Consider the following 20,134-nt stretch of genomic DNA (forward strand, 5'->3'; position numbering starts at 1 on the left):
CTTTTATTGGTCATTTTCTGTCTTTTTTGGGTTATTTTGTGTCTTTTTTTGGTCATTTTGAGTGTTTTTTTAGTCTTTTGTGTCTTTTATTGGTCATTTTGTGTCTTTTTTTAGTAATTTTGTGTCTTTTTTTGGTCATTTTGTGTCTTTTTAAAAAAAAAATTTTTAACTAATTTTGTGTCTTTTTTGGTCATTTTGAGTGTTTTTTTTTAGTCTTTTGTGTCTTTTATTGGTCATTTTCTGTCTTTTTCTGGTTATTTTGTGTCTTTTTTTGGTCATTTTGAGTGTTTTTTTAGTCTTTTGTGTCTTTTATTGGTCATTTTGTGTCTTTTTTTGGTTATTTTGTGTCTTTTTTTGGTAATTTTGAGTGTTTTTTTTAGTCTTTTGTGTCTTTTATTGGTCATTTTGTGTCTTTTTTTGGTCATTTTGTGTCTTTTTTTGGTCATTTTGTGTCTTTACTAGGTAATTTTGTGTCTTTTTTTAGTCATTTTGTGTCTTTTTTGGTCATTAGTGTCTCTTTCTTTTTGTCAATTTGTGTCTTCTGTTTTTTTTGGTTATTCTGTCTTCTCATTTTGTGTCTTTTTTTTTATTACTAATTTTGTGTCTTTTTTTGGTCATTTTGTGTCTTTTTTAGTCTTGTGTAATTTTTTTAGTCTTTTTTAGTAGTTTTGTGTCTTTTTTAGTCCTTTAGTCCAACATAAAATGTGATTTTGAATCTTTTTTTTAACTTTCAAAACACTATCATGCTCAATAAAGAATTGTAAATGTTTCAAATGTGAACAAAGGATGCAAGTATAACATATAAGAGGGTTCCATCCAGTTCTATCATTTTAAACTAAATATATTTGAGCTTGTAAATTTACAGTAGGGCTCCACGCTGGTTTAAGAAGTCATGCTTAATCATGCTGAATCTTGGGCTATTTAGTCGATTTTTGAATCCTTTTCGTGTCTTCGTAAGTCATTTTGTGTCTTTTTTGGTCATTAGTGTCTTTTTTTTTTGTCATTTTGTGTCTTCTGTGTTTTTTTGGTCATTCTGTCTTCTCATTTTTTTGTCTTGTTTTAGTCTTTTTGTGTCTTTTTTTGTAATTTTGTCTTTTTTAGTACTTTAGTCCAACATAAAATGTGATTTTGAATCTTTTTTTTTACTTTCAAAACACTATCATGCTCAATAAAGAATGTTAAATGTGTCAAATGTGACCAAAGGTGTCAAATCTACCATATAAGAGGGTTCCATCCAGTTCTATCATTTGATACTAAATCTATTTGAGCTTGTCTCCAGTTTTACTTGGTATATCATCATCAAACTGAAACTGGCCTCATGGAGTTTACAGCCAGAACTTTAGAGGTAAATGTACAGTAGGGCTCCACGCTGCTTTGTTTTATACTCTGATGGAGGCAACAAGTCATGCTTCCAATACTGACCAGTCAGTCTGCAGGTCAGGGAACAGGTCATTGTCACCGAGTCTTTTTTGGTCATTTTGTGTCTTTTTTTGGTCATTTTGTGTCTTTTTTTGGTAATTTTGTGTCTTTTTTTTGTCATTTTGTATCTTTTTTTGTCATTTTCTGTCTTTTTTTGTAAATTTTTTGTCAATTTGTGTCTTTTTTAGTCATTTTGTGTATTTTTTAAAGTCATTTTGTGTCTTTTTTTTGTCATTTTGTCTTTTGTTGCATCTGTTTTTAGTTATTTTGTTTCTTTTTGGTCATTTTGTCTTTTTTTTGGTCATTTTGTGTCTTTCTTAGTTATTTTGTGTCTTTTAGTCATTTTGTGTCTTTTTTTGTAGTGATTTTGTGTTTTACTTTGTCATTTTGTGTCTTTTTTTAGTGATTTTGTGTCTTTTTTTTAGTGATTTTGTGTTTTATTTTGTCATTTTGTGTCTTTTTTTTAGTCATTTTGTCAAACTGAAACTGGCCTCATGGAGTTTACAGCCAGAACTTTAGAGGTAAATGTACAGTAGGGCTCCACGCTGCTTTAACAAGTCATGCTTTGGCCCTTTTGGAGACTCCAGAGGGTTTTCCCTTTGATGCACAACATATAAACACCTTCTAATTGAGACCCATGAGCTAAATATATGACACATTGCTATGTTATTATTACTACTTCTATTATTATATACATATACTGTTGCTGCCAATACTATTATTACTATATACTGTCATTTACTACTAACAAAAAACCAACTGAGGCAGGATGATTAATGATGCAAAATTTGAACATCAGCTTCATGCCAACAAAGCAAACTCCATCTGCTGATGTGTTTGTTATTTATTATTGTTTGTATGAACTGGAAGGTTATATTTACCAAAGTCCCTGATATACATAAATGCTGGTTGATCTCAGATCAAATAGAAATCAGACATTATGACAGGAAATGTACCTCTATGCTCTCACATTAAACTGTCCAACCAAAATAATGAAATGAAATATGTATGTATATATATATGAACGCACTAAAATATCATGGCAAGTATGTCATTAAGCCTGGCTTATATTCTTTATTGACCGATCTACATAAATTAATGTCTTTATGTGAAATATAAAAGCTAAATTATACAAGTTTCTGTCATGACAGACTAAATCTTCTGATTCTGAATATTCTGATCTCTCATTAACATTTAATTTATATTTAAAGAATTTAAGAATATAAAAAAAAAAAAAAAGTTTCATTTATAACCACTAAAAGCACTGACAAAAAAAAAGTATATTTAAATAGATACGTTGTGAGATGTCAAAGACAAAGAGTTAAACAGATTTTAATAAACACTAAAATATACACCTGATATTTTCACTGGGAAAACTTACTCACAAAAATTCAAATATTTCCATATTTCCAGGGATAAATTCTCTGTACCAACAGCTCAATAAACCGTTGAATCAGCCAGATTAGAAGATTAATTTTTGTGTCAACAGCAGACAATAATAGACAATAAAATCCCTGCTAATGAATAATAATAATAAAGTCCTCCAACTCAGAATTATTATCAGTCAAACTGGTTTGCAAATGACTTTGATTTCTGCTCAGCATTAGAAAAGAACCTCATATTCCTTTATGCATCATTCATACAATTGTGTGTCAGTCAATCAAAACAAAACAAAACAAAAGGCTCCCCGAGCTGCTTCTTCTTCTCCTTCTTCTTCTTCTTCTCCTTCTTCTTCTTCTTCTGCTCATTCGCTGTCGTTGCTGTCGCTGTCTGAATACGCCCCCAGCAGGCTGAGGGACGATGACCCGTTTCCTGTGGTGACGGGCTGAGAGGCGTTCGCTGTCGACGCCTTCGACTCTGGAAAACAAGACACACAATGATTGATTGTGTGTTTTAAATCACATGAAACATTCTGAGGACGTGAAAAAGCAGCAAAATAAAACATGTATGCTGATGAGAACAAAAGGGACCAATGTTTGGTGAGGAAATAAATCAAAAGGGTTGTTTCCACTAGCGTCCAATACCCAGAATGAGGAGGGTCTAGCTAGGACTAGCTGAAACGCCTCTAATCTGAATACGAGCCGTCTGGAGAGGACTTTTGTCAGGACTTTTTTAGTCCCTGTAGAAGAGCAGGGTCTTTTTTCTCCCCTGAAAAAAAGCCTGGATACTGATTGGATAGAACGCTAAGCAGGATTTTTTTTTAAAAGACAAAAAAAAAAACACAAAATGACCAAAAAATACACAAAATTAATGAAAAAAAGAAACAAAATGACAAAAAAGAAGCAAAATGACAAAAAAGAAGCAAAATGACCAAAAGACACAACATTATTAAAAATGACACAAAATTACCAAAAAAAAGACAGAATTACAAAAAAAGACAACACAATTATTTAAAAGAGACACAAAATTACCATAAAAGACACAAAATTATTTAAAAAAGACACAAAATTACCAAAAGAAGACACAGAATTACCAAAAAAAGACACAAAATGATTTGAAAAGGCACAAAATTACCAACAAAAAGACACAAAATTATTTGAAAAAGACACAGAATTACCAAAAAAGACACAGAATTACCAAAAAAAGACACAAAATTATTTGAAAAAGACACAAAATTACCCAAAAAGACAAAATTATTTGAAAAAGACACAAAATTACCCAAAAAGACACAAAATTATTTTAAAAAAGACACAAAATTACCAAAAGAAGACACAGAATTACCAAAAAAAGACACAAAATTATTTGAAAAGGCACAAAATTACCCAAAAAGACACAAAATTATTTGAAGGACACAAAATTACCAAAAGAAGACACAAAATTATTTAAAAAAGACACAAAATCACCAAAAGAAGACACAGAATTACAAAAAAAAGACACAATATTATTTGAAAGACACAAAATGACCCAAAAAGACACAAAATTATTAAAAAAAGACACAAAATTATTAAAAAAAGACACAAAATCACCAAATGAAGACACAAAATTACAAAAAAAAGTAATTAAAGGGACATTCCACACAACACAGTAAAGTACCATTCATATAAAACTCACATTAAACTTTCATATCAAGGTGGGGGCCACAAAATATCATCACGAGGGCCACAATCGGCCCGCGGGCCGCCAGTTTGAGACCCCTGCCCTAAAGGAAACGTGGCTGATGAGAGGTGTGTTACCTGTTTGTGGAGGCGGAGCTTTAACTGGAGCCGGTTTGATGAAAGTTGCTGCTGGTTTCTTTCGGACCACCAGAGTCCCCAGAGCTCCTTTACTGCCCAGCGTCCCCACACTCCGCTCCCAGCTCTCCACTCTGGGCCTCTTCACTGCTCCAGCAGAGGGTCCCTGTAAACACACAGCACCAGACCATTCACCAGGTACCTAGTTAGGTTCTTCTGGTAACTTTGAACAGGGTAAAACTAATGCCAAAGTAAAAAGTAAATAAATGACTTGATAAATATTTACAAATTGCATTTTTGTGATTAAAAATAAATGTAGGCATTTATTGATTAAAAGGTTAAAAAAATCATGTGTTTCTTAATTTTTCACTGTTCGTTCCTCTATTTATTTATTTACTTTCCTATTTAATTCTTGCCTTATATTTATTTATTTAATTAATTTTATAAATTATTTTTTTTTAACTGCATTTATTTATTTTTAAATTATTGATTTATTTCTATATATAGATATATATATATTTATATTTTATTTTCCCTTTTAGTTTTCCCAGTTATTACTTTATTATTTATTTTATTTTGCAATTTATTAACTTTGCTATTTCATTTCTTACCTTACATATATTTCATTATTTTTTTATTTAATAAATATTTTTAACTGCATTTATTTATTTTCAAATTATTGATTGATTTATTCATTTATTTTCCCTTTTAATTTCCCCAACGTTATTTATTTATGTATTATTTATTTGTGTATTATTTACTTTGTTTAATTTTGCAAATGAGAGGCCATCAGTCAAAGTGTTTGTTTAATTTTTACCTTACATTTATTTAATTCATTGTTTAATTTTTTTTAAAGTGCATTTATTTATTTTTAAGTTATTGATTTATTTCTGTATTTATATATTATTTTCCCTTTCAATTTTCCCAAAGTTATTACTTTATTTATTTTATTTAGCAATTTATTTACTTTGCTATTTAATTTTTTACCTTACATATATTTATTTATTTTTTTATTCCTTATTTTTTATTTAAAAATAATTTTTAACTGTATTTATTTATTTTTAAATTATTGATTTATTTCTGTATTCATATATTACTTTTGCTTTTAAAGTTATTTATTTATGTATTATTTATTTTATTTAATTTTGAAAATGAGAGGCGATCAGTCAAAGTGTGTAATGGGTTCAACTTTTCACCTATTGGCAGATTAATTTATGAATTAATTTTAGATTCTCCATTAAACCAGCTCTTGGCTGTGTGTGAGTGGTGATGCGTACTTGTGTGTCTGTGGGTTTGTCGGTGGTGAGGATGTCTGTTGGTTTGTGTGTGTTGGGATTCTTCGTCTCTGAGCTGCTGCCCTCCTCTTCCTCCCCTGAATCAGAGTCAGAGTCTCTGAGTCTCTTCACCAGAGCCCGGTCCAACATCTCCCTGTGAAAAACAGCACATATTCACTGTTTATTGGGTTTTTAATGACTATTACTCAGAGATTCTGCTGCTAAGATCTGCTATGCTACTAGTTTGGTGTTAATCCAACCAACTAATGTGGAGATATAAAATACTTCAATCTAAAGAGCGCCACCTAGTGGTCATCGGCCAAAGTTTTGCAGGGAGGTTCAGGTGTTTATGGGGAAGTAGGAACCGGAGTTTCATGTCATTCAGACGCACCAATGTGGAGATATGCAACACTTCCTGTTTTACAGGAAATCTGCAGGAAGTTATTATTTAATAACTTGAGTATTCTTTAGAACGGGGGTCTCTATTTAATTACTTAAAAAAAGACAGAAAATGACCAAAAAAAGACACAAAATTACCAAAAAAACACACAAAATTATTTAAAAAAGACACAAAATGACAGAAAAAACTAAATTACTTTAAAAAGACTCAAAATGGCCAAAAAACACACACAATTATTACAAAAAAGACACAAAATCACCCAAAATGACCAAAAAAAATACAAAATTACTAAAAAGACACAAAATTTAAAAAAGACACAAAATTACTAAAAAAAATGACAAAATTATTTTAACAAAGACACAAAATTACAAAAAAAAAAAGAGACAAAATTACAAAAAAAAAGTAATTAACTCGCAGGTCGTTCCTGACTAAAAAGACACTATTATTTAAAAAAGAAACAAAATTACCAAAAAAGACACAAAATTACCAAAAAAGACACAAAATGGCAAAAAAAATACACAAAATTATTTTTTAAAAAGACACAAAATTACTTAAAAGACACAAAATTTAAAAAAGACAAAAAATTACCAAAAAAAAAGACACAAAATTTCCACAAAAAAAAAAGACGAAATTACAAAAAAAAAGTAATTAACTGGCAGGTCGTTCCTGCTCAGGTCCTAATTAAAAATGATTAGCAGAAATTAAAGTCCTTACGCTTCTGTTATGTCGTCTTTATTCGCCCGCCAGAGTTGGATATTCTAATTATTATTGCAAAGTGAGTTATTTTTACTTAAACGTAGAGAAAGAAGCCCGTTCTTCATCTGTTCCATCACTCACTTTGTCTCCCTCTCGTCCTCCTCCTTCTCTCTCTCCTTCTCTCTCTTCTCCAGCTCTCTGTAGCGGTCGATCATCCCCTCAAAGTCCACCTGGGCCTGCCGCTGGTTCAGCTCCTTCAGCTCCTGCAGGTTCTCCAGGACCTCCATCTCCATCTTGGAGTCCTTGGTGCGGTTCTCCAGCACCTGGTGGACCATTCAGGGGGAAATATTTACAATCACATTTCAATATCACATTACAACAGTCGTCACCGTTCTGATAATAGACATCCATTCAGTGATCCAGATTTTCAGATTTTTTAAATTTTTTAAAAAATCCTCTGCCTCTGATTGGCTGATATTCTTTCACTGACCTTAACCAATCTCAATCCTCATGCCTCAATCTAACCCAGCCATTCTCAACCATGGGGTCGGGACCCCAATTGGGGTCGCGATATGATTTCTGGGGGTCGCCAAATCATTTTGGAAGTCAACTCTGTCTTCTTTGGTCATTTAATGTCTTTTTTTGGTCATTTTGTGTTTTTTTTGTCATTTTGTGTCTTTTTGGTCATTTAATGGTTTTTTTTGGTCATTTTGTGGGTTTTTTTTAGTCATTTAATGTCTTTTTTTGGTCATTTTGTGGGGTTTTTTTTAGTCATTTTGTGTCTTTTTTGGTCATTTAATGTCTTTTTTTGGTCATTTTGTGGGTTTTTTTAGTAATTTTGTGTCTTTTTTGGTCATTATGTGTCTTTTTTTTATCATTTTGTGGTCAATTTGTGTCTTTTTTTGGACATTTTGTTTCCTTTTTTTGTTCATTTTGTGTCTTTTTGGTCATTTTGTGTCTTTTGTTTCTTTTTTGGGCCATTTTGTGTCTTTTTTGGTAATTCTGCCTCTTTTTTTGATTTTCTTAAAAAAAAATTTTAAAGATTTTTTTAAAAGAAAGTTACACAATATTAAACAAAAGAAGGGCATTTCGGGGCGATGTACAATCTCCACTTCTCCCAGATTTCCCCAAATTTGTCTTTCTGAAGCCTCACAGAGAAAGTGATTCTCTCCATTACAAACATGTCATAGATGATGTCATACCACTCGTCTATAGATGATCTGCCATTTCCTTGTTAGAGCTTTTTTAGCAGCTAGCTTGTTAGTCTGCCAAAAAGGTATTTAGTGTTTTTATTTGAGGATGTAGAGTGCAGAAGCCCAAAAAGAAATTCATCCCAATAAAAAACAATGTTTGTCCCAAATATTGTCACCAATTCTATGCAGATGATCCAACTTTTCATCCCGACTGGCGATTAAAACTAACAGGAAGTTACATTTAACCCATTGAAGCCTGGAAAGCGGATACGCCGTTTTGTAGTATTTGTATAAGCTCTCAAATACCTTTTTGAATTTCATTTCTATCTGCTACAGAGGCTGAAAAATCTATTATTTAGTAGAAGAGTTGACACTTTTTTTCTCCAGAATTTTTCCAGAATTTCCAGAAAATTAGAGGCTTATTTTAAAATCACCCAGCGATTTTTCAGGCCTCAATGGGTTAAAGCTCCAGACCTTCATGGGGTTGTTGAGCTCCTCCTCCTCTCTCTCCTGCTGGACTCTCTTCTCCTCCTCCTCGATCAGTTTCTCTGCCTGGAAGTTTCTTGTAGCTCCGTGCTCCATGGCGTAGTCCGTGTTCTCCGGGTCCGTCTGTTAGAAACAACACATGGTGATAATAAAGAGTCAGAAACCACTTTAGGCAGAATGATGGAGATGTTCTCTGATGTTTTGCCTCATTTCAGTTATAATCAGTTAATGCATTAAATTCTCTCACCTTAAACGTGATCTCAGCCAGACATCGGGTGCATTTGATGTAGAACCTGAAGATGGGGAGTCCCATGTAGAGCTCGTTCTGAACCGTCTCTTTACGAGCGTTGAACTTCTTCCCCTTGTAGATGTACTCGCCACACGTTTTACACCTGCAAAAATAAGTTATTATAGTTAACGAAAAGGAAACGAAAGTTTTTTTTATTTTTTAAAAAGGATAACTAACTGAAACTGTATTTTGTGGTTACAAAACTAACTAAAACTAACTAAAATTATAGTGAAAATGTCCTTCGTTTTCCTCTTTGTCAACTTTTTTCATACATGATCCAGAATTTCTATTAGAAAGAAGATTCTGTTAGTGAACACATGGTTAATATGTTACTGAGACACTCCAACAAAAATTCAAAACACCCAGAACTGTAAGACTTAATAACCTTATTGGGGCTGAGATGATAAACCAAAGGAAATAAAGGCAAACTTTATTATGACCTCTTTGAATCTCACACCCAACACATAGCCCATTACAAAAAACTAAAAGTAATAAAAACTTAACTTAAACTAAGCATTTTCAAAAAATAAAAACTAAACTAAAACTAGTAAACTCACTCTAAATACTAACTGAATTAAAACTAAGACTAATAAAAAATACAAAACTATTAATACCTTGCTGCAATCAACCAGTGATACATGCTGATGACATCACAGTGAGTTTTGATAAAAATCAATAAAATATATTTAAAAAAATAAAAATAAAATATATATATATATTAATCTACTGACACTTTGTCCTGAAATGGTAAATGTAAGTGTGTGACAACTACACTATTTATGTTTGTGAAATGAAATATGCTCCTTTAACGCTGTAAATAAAGTTCCAGACTCTCTGTGAGTTGTTTGTTTGTTTGTCAATAAAACAGACGTACCTCATGTTGAACGGAGCCATCAGTCTGACCACATACTGACGATCCTTTGGGAGTTTCAGTTTTGGGATTTTGGATGGATCAAAATCCGGCGGGTAGTATTTCTGTGGAGGAAAAAAACAGACATGTGGGTAATGTAAAAGCCAGTGTAAATTGAGGAGCTGATATCTAGACATTTTCCTTTTTTTATTGATTATAACCAAAATCATGATCAATAAAACTATGTTAAATGTCTTGATATCAACTTTAAATTAAACTCTTATGACCTATTTTTGTTGTTATTATTATATTTGTCCAAACAAATAGACCTTTAGTTGGACCAGACATTAAAATGAACAAGAAACTGAAGAAAACAAGGAGGTCTAATCATTTTTTCCATGACTGTATTTTCGGTCATTTTGTGTCTTTTTTAGTCATTTGTACATCTATTATTGGTCAATTTGTTTCTATTTCTGTCATTTAGTGTAATTTTTCGGTCATTTTTACATCTAATTTCTGTCATTTTGTGTCTTTTTTAGTCACTTTGTATCAATTTTTGGTCAATTTGTTTGTATTTCAATAATTCATCATTTTGTGCCTTTTTTGATCATTTTTTTACATCTATTTTTGGTCATTTTGTGCCTTTTAAAAAAACATTTTTACATCTATATTTTGGTCATTTTCCAGGCATTTTTGCATCTACTTGCATCTAATTGTCTAGATATCAGCTCTTAAATTAAACTCTTATCAGATATTTTTGTTGTTATCATTATATTTGTCCAAACAAATGGACCTTTGTCCAGGCATTAAAATGAACAAGAAAGCAGGAGAAAACTAGGCTGGTCTGATCATTTTTTCTATGACTGTATATGATTATTAAATATGTGACAAATCTGCCAAATAAGGCAGAAAACAGCTGCAGTTCGGAAACCAGTAAGGACACAAAAACTACTAAACCATGACAGTAAAAGACGTAAAATAATAAATGAGTTAATTCAGTTTCAGTAACAATTAAACACCGTAAATGTATATACCAGCCAAAACAGTATTTTTAAAAAATGTATTTTTTAAATACATTACTCCACTGTAAAATACACTGGCACTGTGTCTGTAGCAAAAATATACTGTAATATATATACAAGCCATCATTATTGCATTTATTTTTTGTAAAAATACTTTTTCTCACTGTTAAATGTACTAAACACCATATCTTAAACATAAATATACTGTAATATTTAATGGTAAAATCTTTAATTTATGCAGCATTTATAAAGTATTTTGTCAATTATATGGCAGAACAGCGTTTCTTTTAATGGAAAACATTTTTTTACAGTAAAATATGGAATAAAATGGCAATCTTAAACGTGAAATCAACAGTGCTAATATAATTTTATCGTAATATTAGAAAAAGTTGCACCGTATTTATTACGGTAAAGTTCTGGCAACCACAGCTGCCAGTATATTTACCGTAAAAACAACAGTTGTTGTTGTTTTTTTACAGTGTACTATTACGTATTTTATTTTCATTTAAATAAAAATAAATTATTTTAAGAACAAAGACGATGTAGCAGAAACACGTGGGTTTAGTTTGTTCCTTTAGATTTACTTTTAATAAACCGTTTAAACAAACCTGGCAACCCATAACAGCTAATGAGTTAGCTTCGAAGCTAACTGTAGCTACTCGGTTTCTCACGCGGCCTCAAACTGTTTTAAACGTTACTAAAACAATTAATTACTTCGTTTACTTACATTCAACACTTTTCTTTCGGACATTGTGTCGTTCTCTGGAACCCCTAGTTAAAGAGTTAAACGGTGGAGTAGTTTTATTGAGCTAGCTGTTATTTCACTACACTGCCGACTGCTCGGAGGATGAACAGGTCACTTCCGGTTTGGTTTTCTTTAAAGTTCTTCCGCTATGCGGTGCTGCCACCCAGCGGCAGGAGGGAGGTACTGCAACAACAACCACATGATAGATAGATAGATAGATAGATAGATAGATAGATAGATAGATAGATAGATGGATAGATAGATGGATAGATAGATAGATAGATAGATAGATAGATAGATGGATGGATGGATGGATGGATGGATGGATGGATGGATGGATGGATGGATGGATAGATAGATAGATAGATAGATAGATAGATAGATAGATAGATAGATAGATGGATGGATAGATGGATGGATGGATGGATGGATGGATGGATGGATGGATGGATGGATGGATAGATAGATAGATAGATAGATAGATAGATAGATAGATGGATAGATAGATGGATGGATGGATGGATGGATGGATGGATGGATGGATGGATGGATGGATGGATGGATGGATGGATGGATAGATAGATGGATAGATGGATGGATAGATGGATAGATGGATAGATAGATAGATAGATAGATAGATAGATAGATGGATAGATGGATGGATAGATGGATAGATGGATAGATAGATAGATAGATAGATAGATTCTAGTAGCATACAAATACAATGCAAGTAAAATAAACAATCGACAGTAAACAAAACAGTACACTTTTAAAGTAAATAAGTGAAAAAAAGATCAGATAAATAAATGTAGAGAACTGTATGGAGGACGGATGGATATAGATAAATAAATATTTATAGAGGAATGTATGGCATTGTGTGTTTTGTACAGTGGATAAATGACCAAATAAGAAGAAGACTTAAATTAGCAGGTAAATAAAATATTGCACGGTTATTGCACAAGAAAAGGAAGAAGATGAGTGTCCAGATTATTATTGTGTAGTAAGTGACTCTCTCCTCCTCCTCTGAAGAGTTGTACAGCCTAATGTTCCTCAGAATCAGATCCGAATATTTATTTTGGGCCAAATGCATTTAAAAAGAAGTGCTACTTGCAATTTGGGAAAAAAGAAAAGAAAAAGAAATGAAAAAATTCCCACAAAAGATAATCAGTGAAATACTGGAGACAAATATGTATGCATACAGTGTCAGTGTAGCTGAATAAGTTATAACCAATATTAGTGGAGCGGCTAAGTGCTCATTTTTGCCAGAATCTTTCAGTTTATGATACAAGCGTGAAAATTGGCATGAACACTCTCCATGGGTCACTTAACAAGAAAATTGTCCGAGACATTTGAAATTTTAAGATGGCGGCCATTTTTCAAGATGGCCGACACCTAAGTGGAGCAGTTAAGTGATATAATGGTTTATTTGGTGATACAAGCATAAAAATTGACATGAGCAGTCTCTGCTGGTCACTTGACAATAACCCACCCACAGTTACTTGAAATTCCAAGATGGCGGCCATTTTCAAGATGGCCGACACCTTAGTGGAGCAATTGAATGATATGATGGTTTATTTGGTGATACAAGCATAAAAATTGGCATGAGCAGTATCTGTAGGTCACTTGACAATAAGCAACGCACAGTTACTTGAAATTCCAAGATAGCGGCCATTTTTCAAGATGGCCGACACCTTAGTGGAGCAGTTAAGTGATACAATGGTTTATTGGGTCATATACGCATAAAAACTGGCATGAGCAGTATCTGTGGGTCACTTGACAATAAGCCAGCCACAGCTACTTGAAATTTCAAGGCGGCAATTTTTTTTTTCAGGATGACTGCCGCCTGCCATGTGGGCCTTTAAATTACAATAGGCCACCCACAGTTACTTGGGTTGACAAAAAAACACTCCCAGCCACTTGAAATTTCTATTTTCAAGATGGCTGCCCCCTGGATCCTCAAAAGATACATTTTCTCAGAGAAATGTATTGGGTTTTAGATTATTCTGGAAAACAAGTTTTAACACATCATAATACAGTTGTTTTGATTTGTTGATCATAGACAGATTAGACAAGGGTGAGTGTCTGCACTACCAGGGCACACTGGTGATATATGACTGCTGTTAAACTCAGAGTGGGGTTCAGTGTCAGCCAATTGTCAGTTAAAGTTAGTCAAAGAAGAGACGACAACTCTGAGTAGTTTTAGTTAACCGGGTGGTGTACAGATCGTACAGGGTAAAAATGGCATTGGATGAACAATTGGACTAAGTGTAGGGTTAAGGCATGAACTTAGTTGTATCCCATACATCAAAGTGCTTATTAAAAGGTGGTAAAAGGCTAAACCCTTGGCCTCTGCCTTTGAATTTGCTGCAGACATTGCAGAAGCAATCATAACAGTTGAGAAAACAAACAGCAGGACACCAAGATCATACTGGTTATGATACCATTGCCACAAATGTTCCATAATTTCATAAAATAAATGCTCTGCCTATCTCACGTAGTCCAACCCGACTAGATGAAGGTGATGGCATAGAAAGCACATTGACAAGAAACAGAGCAAAATATCATTCAAGCTGTAAACTTATGTTCAACAACACACAGCTGGAAAGGGCACAAAAAAAGGCATCTACTGCTGCTAAAGACACTGAAGATACCAAAGATATCCATGTCAAGAGGTCAAGAAGATCCCAGACTTCTTATGAGGCTGGATATGTGTGGGGACAGGCATTGAACAGACACCCACAAATGCCGAGCCCGTCCGACTGGGGATGGGTTAAACAGGACAAGGAGTGGAAAGTCTTCTGGACTCCACTTCCACCTATTGCAGAGAGTTGTTGGGAGTTGACAAAATGTGGGTGTACCAAGGCTTGTACTGGAAAGTGTAAGTGCTACAGATATGGACTCAGTTGCCCCTGCTAGAACTTATTTGCTTGTTTCTTTTGCCAGTGTTATTCCTTGTTGTCCTTTGTGTTTTCAAGTGTAGGCCTATGGCTCGGCTTCCCCTCGCCACATCAGCGCATTATGTTCTATTTTGTCACCAGCCTATTACTGTGACATGTTCAGTTTTTACTTTGTAGCATTGCTTTCACATTTTCAGTTTAGTTCCCTAGTATAGTTTCAGATACTGTTTGTCATGGTTCCGTGTCAGCCAGAGCTGCTGTTGCCTCTGGATCTGTCATTATTGCCATTCAGTATTAACCATTGCTCAATTAAAATTGCTCAAGTTCAGCACCACAACTGTGTTTCCCCACTGCTTAGTATTTATTTGGCATGTTTAATGGCAGTAGTAATGGCAGTAGTAATGGTTAGTTATAAAAAAAGTAATTAAAAAAAGTATTTACAAAGCCCTCATGGTAAGGGAGCATGTGTACTTCGGTGAACCCGGAGCTACGCCGGTGGGAGGGAACTCCTGTCAGGTTTTACCAAACTGGACAGGTCGTGGGCAAGGATTTAGACAAAGCACAGTCAAACAACCTCTCTTGAGGAACCCAATACATTTCTATGAGAAAATTCATAATTTAAAGGCCCACATGGCAGGCGGCAGTCATCCTGAAAAAAAAAATTGCCGCCTTGAAATTTCAAGTAGCTGTGGCTGGCTTATTGTCAAGTGACCCACAGATACTGCTCATGCCAGTTTTTATGCGTATATGACCCAATAAACCATTGTATCACTTAACTGCTCCACTAAGGTGTCGGCCATCTTGAAAAATGGCAGCTATCTTGGAATTTCAAGTAACTGTGCGTTGCTTATTGTCAAGTGACCTACAGATACTGCTCATGCCAATTTTTATGCTCGTATCACCAAATAAACCATTATATCATTCAATTGCTCCACTAAGGTGTCGGCCATCTTGAAAATGGCTGCCATCTTGGAATTTCAAGTAACTGTGGGTGGGTTGTTGTGAAGTGACCCACAGATACTGCTCATGCCAATTTTTATGCTTGTATCACCAAATAAACCATTATATAATTTAATTGCGCCACTAAGGTGTCGGCCATCTTGAAAAATGGCCACCATCTTACACTTTCAAATGTCTCAGACAATTTTCTTGATAAGTGACCCATGGAGACTGCTCAGGCCAATTTTTATGCTTGTATCACCAAATAAACCATTATTCATTCAATTGCTCCACTAAGGTGTCGGCCATCTTGAAAAATGGCCGCCATCTTGGAATTTCAAGTAACTGTGGGTGGGTTATTGTCAAGTGACCAACAGAGACTGCTCATGCCAATTTTTATGCTTGTATCACCAAATAAACCATTATATCACTTAACTGCTCCACTTAGGTGTCGGCCATCTTGAAAAATGGCCGCCATCTTAAAATTTTAAATGTCTCGGACAATTTTCTTGTCAAGTGACCCATGGAGAGTGTTCATGCCAATTTTCACGCTTGTATCATAAACTGAAAGATTATATCACTTAGCCGCTCCACTAAAAGAAAAAAAAGTCTCCAATCAATTATGATCTCATCAAAGGAACTCACTGAAAATGAAAGCTACAATAACTTATTTTCGGCCATTTGTGTGCAAGTAGTAGAAGGACACACAAAGCTAAAAGAGGCTACAAGCCTTTAGAGAGCTATGAAGAGTGTCCCTAAGTTATGACCAGGTTACTCACTGACAGGATGGGGTCATTTAAGGACAGGAGAGGTCAGAGGTCAGAGGTCAGGGGAGGTATGTGGGGGGGAAGCAGAATAAGGAGGAGGACAGGATGTGGAGGCTTCAGCAGGCAACAGACACACACATAAAGTTTGAAAGGTCAGTGAGATGTTAAATCTCAAGATGCTCAGTTAAGGGTGGTAACCATGGCATCCCACTAAGACAAATTGACCAACTACCGTTACCCGGAAACGTCCTTAAAAACTACTTCAACTATCCCAAAGTGGATGTCTTAAAATCTAAATGTTCCCATCCAAAAGCCACATGGAGGACAGAAAAACTGTCTTGAAGGCAGCAGAACACAGTCAGCTGTTTCCTCTGTTGCTATGGAGCCTAAAGAGCCAAAGATGCTGCGACTCTGATGCCACCAGCTGCTGAACGACCAGCCAGCCAGCTCTCCTTCTGCTGATTTCAACACGGATTTGTTATTTGCGATGTCCTTTTATCAGGGGCGTCTGTGGCCTAGAGGTTAGGAATCGGGCCTGTTACTGAGGGGGTCACCGGTTCGAATCCCAGGACTGACGGCTGAAATTTGTGCTGTGACGGTTACGGATATAGGTTACTGTCCAAATGACAAATGTTGGTTCAACTGGTTTGCATAAAATATAAAATAAAAACACTTTGTGGCTGTACCATCAAAACCAGAAATGGACCCACCACATATACCGATTGACAAACAACAACAAAAGATGGAATGGACCAGGTTGAGATGGCTTGTGGACTTGCTGGTGACCGGTATATATATATATATATATATATATATATATATATATATATATATATATATGTCATGGAAAAAATAAGACCACCGTTTTCTTCAATTTCTTGTCCATTTTTAATGCCTGGTACAACTAAAGGTTCATTTGTTTGGACAAATATAATGATAACAACAAAAATAGCTCATAAAAGTTTAATTCAAGAGCTGATATGTATCTATTTTCCATGTTTTTCTTGATAATAACCAAAATCATTATCAAGAAAACCATGGAAAATCTCTTCTTTCTCTACTGCCATCTCTGTGAATTTTCTTCTTTAATTAATCCAAAACTGTATATATTCTCCCTCCTAATGGCATTTCTCTATTTTAAAGCCTAGCACAAATTGTTCTTTCAGTATCTGTAATACACAGAGGCAAATTAATGAATGAACGAATGATTCTCATACCCGCACATACTGAGACCACACAGACATGCAGCCACACACTCCAGGATATAGATAATTCCTTCACTCTACTGCCATCTCTGTGAATTTTCTTTTTTAATTTATCCAAAACTGTCTATATTCTCCCTCCTAATGACATTTCTCTATTTTAAAGCCTAGCACAAATTGTTCTTTCAGTATCTGTAACACACAGAGGCAAATGAATCAATGAATGACTCAATGATTCTCATATCCGCACATACTGAGACCACACAGACATGCAGCCGCACACTCCAGGATATAGATAATTCCTTCACTCATCTCTTCCCCACCTCCTATCTCTGTCTCTAATTCTCTATCCTTCCTCTTTTCTCACTCTCTCAGGATGGCGGCGTCTGCACTGGCTCCTGGCAGCAGATTTGGATTACCGTCCTCTCTCGCTTTTTATTTATTTATTTCTATCCAACCCCATGTCTAGCTCCCTCCACACCCTCCACCCAAAAAAAATCTCTCCTGCCACATGCCATCACACTGTACAATAACAAATAGTCTGGTTCATTACATACCGTCGTTATGCACTTCATGTGTTTTTTATGCACACTGTTCATTGCACCTTATTTGTTTCATAGCACCAACATTTTTATACTGCATATTCATATTTATTCTGCACTGGAATTCTACTCCTTAATACATACTCCTTCTTTAGACACTTTATTTTTACATTACATTTTATTGTATTTTTATATTTTATTGCTTGAATTATGCCTAGGTTGTTCTTTTTATTTAATTGTGTTGTTATTGTCTCTGTGTGTAATGCTGCTGCTACACTGGAATTTCCCAGCTTGGGATAAATAAAGTCTATCTATCTATCTATCTATCTATCCATCTATCCATCTATCCATCCATCCATCCATCTATCTATCTAACCATCTATCTATCTAACCATCATCCATCCATCCATCCATCCATCCATCCATCTATCTATCTATCTATCTATCTATCTATCTATCTATCTATCTATCTATCTATCTATCTATCTATCTATCTATCTATCTATCTATCTATCTATCTATCTATCTACAGTCATGTGAAAAAATTAGGACACCCCATTAAATATTCAGTTCTTTATTAAGAAATGTTCACATACCGATGTCTAATCTTGTTTTTATTTATCTCTGGGAAAGAATGTGATTTAATTGCAGCTAAACAACAAAAAATAACCTTGATTTACTCATTTAACAAAAGATAACAACAAAAATGCATATTTTAACTGAGGAAAAAGTTAGGACACCCTACCCCCTAATAGCTAGTATTACCCCCTTTGGCTGAAATAACTTCAGTGAGACGCTTCTTGTAGCTTCTACCAGTCTCTGACATCGGTCTGAGGAAAGTTTGCCCCACTCTTCAACAAATTCTTTCAGCTCTGAGATGTTTGAGGGGTTTCTTGCATGTACAGCCCGTTTCATGTCACCCCACAGCATCTCAATGGGATTAAGATCTGGGCTTTGGCTCGGCCATTCCAGGACTCTCCATTTCTTTTTTCAGCCAGTCCCTGGTGGATTTACTGGTATGTTTTGGATCATTGTCATGTTGCAGGGTCCAGTTCCTCTTCAGCGTTAATTTTTTTTACAGATGGTCTCACATGTTCCTCAAGCACTCTCTGATACACGGTAGAATTCATGGTGGATTCTATGACGGTGAGCTGGCCAGGTCCTGCTGCAGCAAAGCATCCCTCAACCATGACACTTCCACCTCCATGCTTCACAGTTGGGATGAGGTTCTTTTCCTGGAATGCTGTATTTGGTTTACGCCAAACATGTCCTCTGTTCTGGTGTCCAAATAATTCAATTTTGGACTCATCTGTCCAAAGAATATTATTCCAGAAGTCCTGGTCTTTGTCTATGTTCTCGCTGGCAAACTTTATTCTGGCCTTTATGTTTTTCTTAGAGAGCAATGGTTTCCTCGTTGCACACCTCCGATGAAAGTTAAACTTGTGTAGTCTCTCTCTGATTGTAGAGGCATGCACTTTCACATCAACAGTAGCAAGAGCCTGCTGTAGGTCCCATAATGACATTTTAGGGTCTTTGGTGACTAATTTCAGCATCTTGCGGTCTGCTCTCCGGGTGAACTTGCTTGGACAGCCAGACCTGGGCATGTTGGCAGTTGTTTTGAATGTCCCCCACTTATAGATTATTTTACGGACAGTGGAATGGCTGATGTCAAATTCTTTTGAGATCATTTTAAATCCCTTACCAGACTCACTAGCTGCTACAATCTTCTTTCTGAAGGCCTCAGACAGCTCTTTTGATCTCACCATGGTCTTCACACTCACTTCAACAGTCAGGAGCACACCAAACTAAATATCTGAGGTTTAAATAGGGCAAGCCTCCTTCAAAATGCTGAGTAACGATGTTCTAATCATGTGCACCTAATGTGATACACATGTGTGTGATTTTAGCCATTTTAAGTGGGAATAAATGTGGGGGTGTCCTAATTTATTCCTCACCAGAAATTTCATTTTTTTTAAATTATATTTTACAGAAGGTTTTAAAAAATAATTTATTCAGTTTAAATTGTTTAGTTGTATTACTTGAATCTCTCAGTATTGTTGAAATTGATATTAAATATCCATATGTCCAAATATGTGAAAAAAACCCACTTCTTTCATAGGGTGTCCTAATTTTTTCACATGACTGTATCTATCTATCTATCTATCTATCTATCTATCTATCTATCTATCTATCTATCAATCTATTCCCATATCCATTCTCTCCTCCATAAACTTTCTCTTGGC

The 20,134-nt window shown here is 34.8% G+C and overlaps 1 protein-coding gene across 1 annotated transcript; it reads right to left on the bottom strand.

Annotated features, from left to right (window-relative positions):
- Positions 1-2,735: 2,735 nt before the first annotated feature.
- Positions 2,736-11,665, bottom strand: yju2 (YJU2 splicing factor homolog). Its single transcript, XM_059349061.1, has 8 exons — positions 11,527-11,665; positions 9,802-9,902; positions 8,886-9,030; positions 8,627-8,761; positions 7,101-7,282; positions 5,867-6,017; positions 4,593-4,755; positions 2,736-3,276 (listed from the first exon to the last, which is right to left on the bottom strand). Exons 1-8 carry the CDS (start codon positions 11,548-11,550, stop codon positions 3,164-3,166), a joined length of 1,014 nt encoding a protein of 337 aa, XP_059205044.1. The 5' UTR covers positions 11,551-11,665; the 3' UTR covers positions 2,736-3,163.
- Between the last annotated feature and the right edge of the window lie 8,469 nt (positions 11,666-20,134).

Source organism: Centropristis striata, chromosome 13, assembly GCF_030273125.1.
Source record: "Centropristis striata isolate RG_2023a ecotype Rhode Island chromosome 13, C.striata_1.0, whole genome shotgun sequence".
Taxonomy (NCBI): Eukaryota; Metazoa; Chordata; class Actinopteri; order Perciformes; family Serranidae; genus Centropristis; species Centropristis striata.

What these genes read in the sequence shown, in the direction of transcription:
- yju2 (XM_059349061.1), bottom strand. Translation starts at nt 11,550, where the DNA reads ATGTCCGAAAGAAAAGTGTTGAAT. An exon ending in ATGGCTCCGTTCAACATGAG is followed by an intron (nt 9,031 to 9,801) that starts GTACGTCTGTTT and finishes TTATTTTTGCAG; the next exon opens with GTGTAAAACGTGTGGCGAGT. An exon ending in AGCTCAACAACCCCATGAAG is followed by an intron (nt 7,283 to 8,626) that starts GTCTGGAGCTTT and finishes ATGGTCCACCAG; the next exon opens with GTGCTGGAGAACCGCACCAA.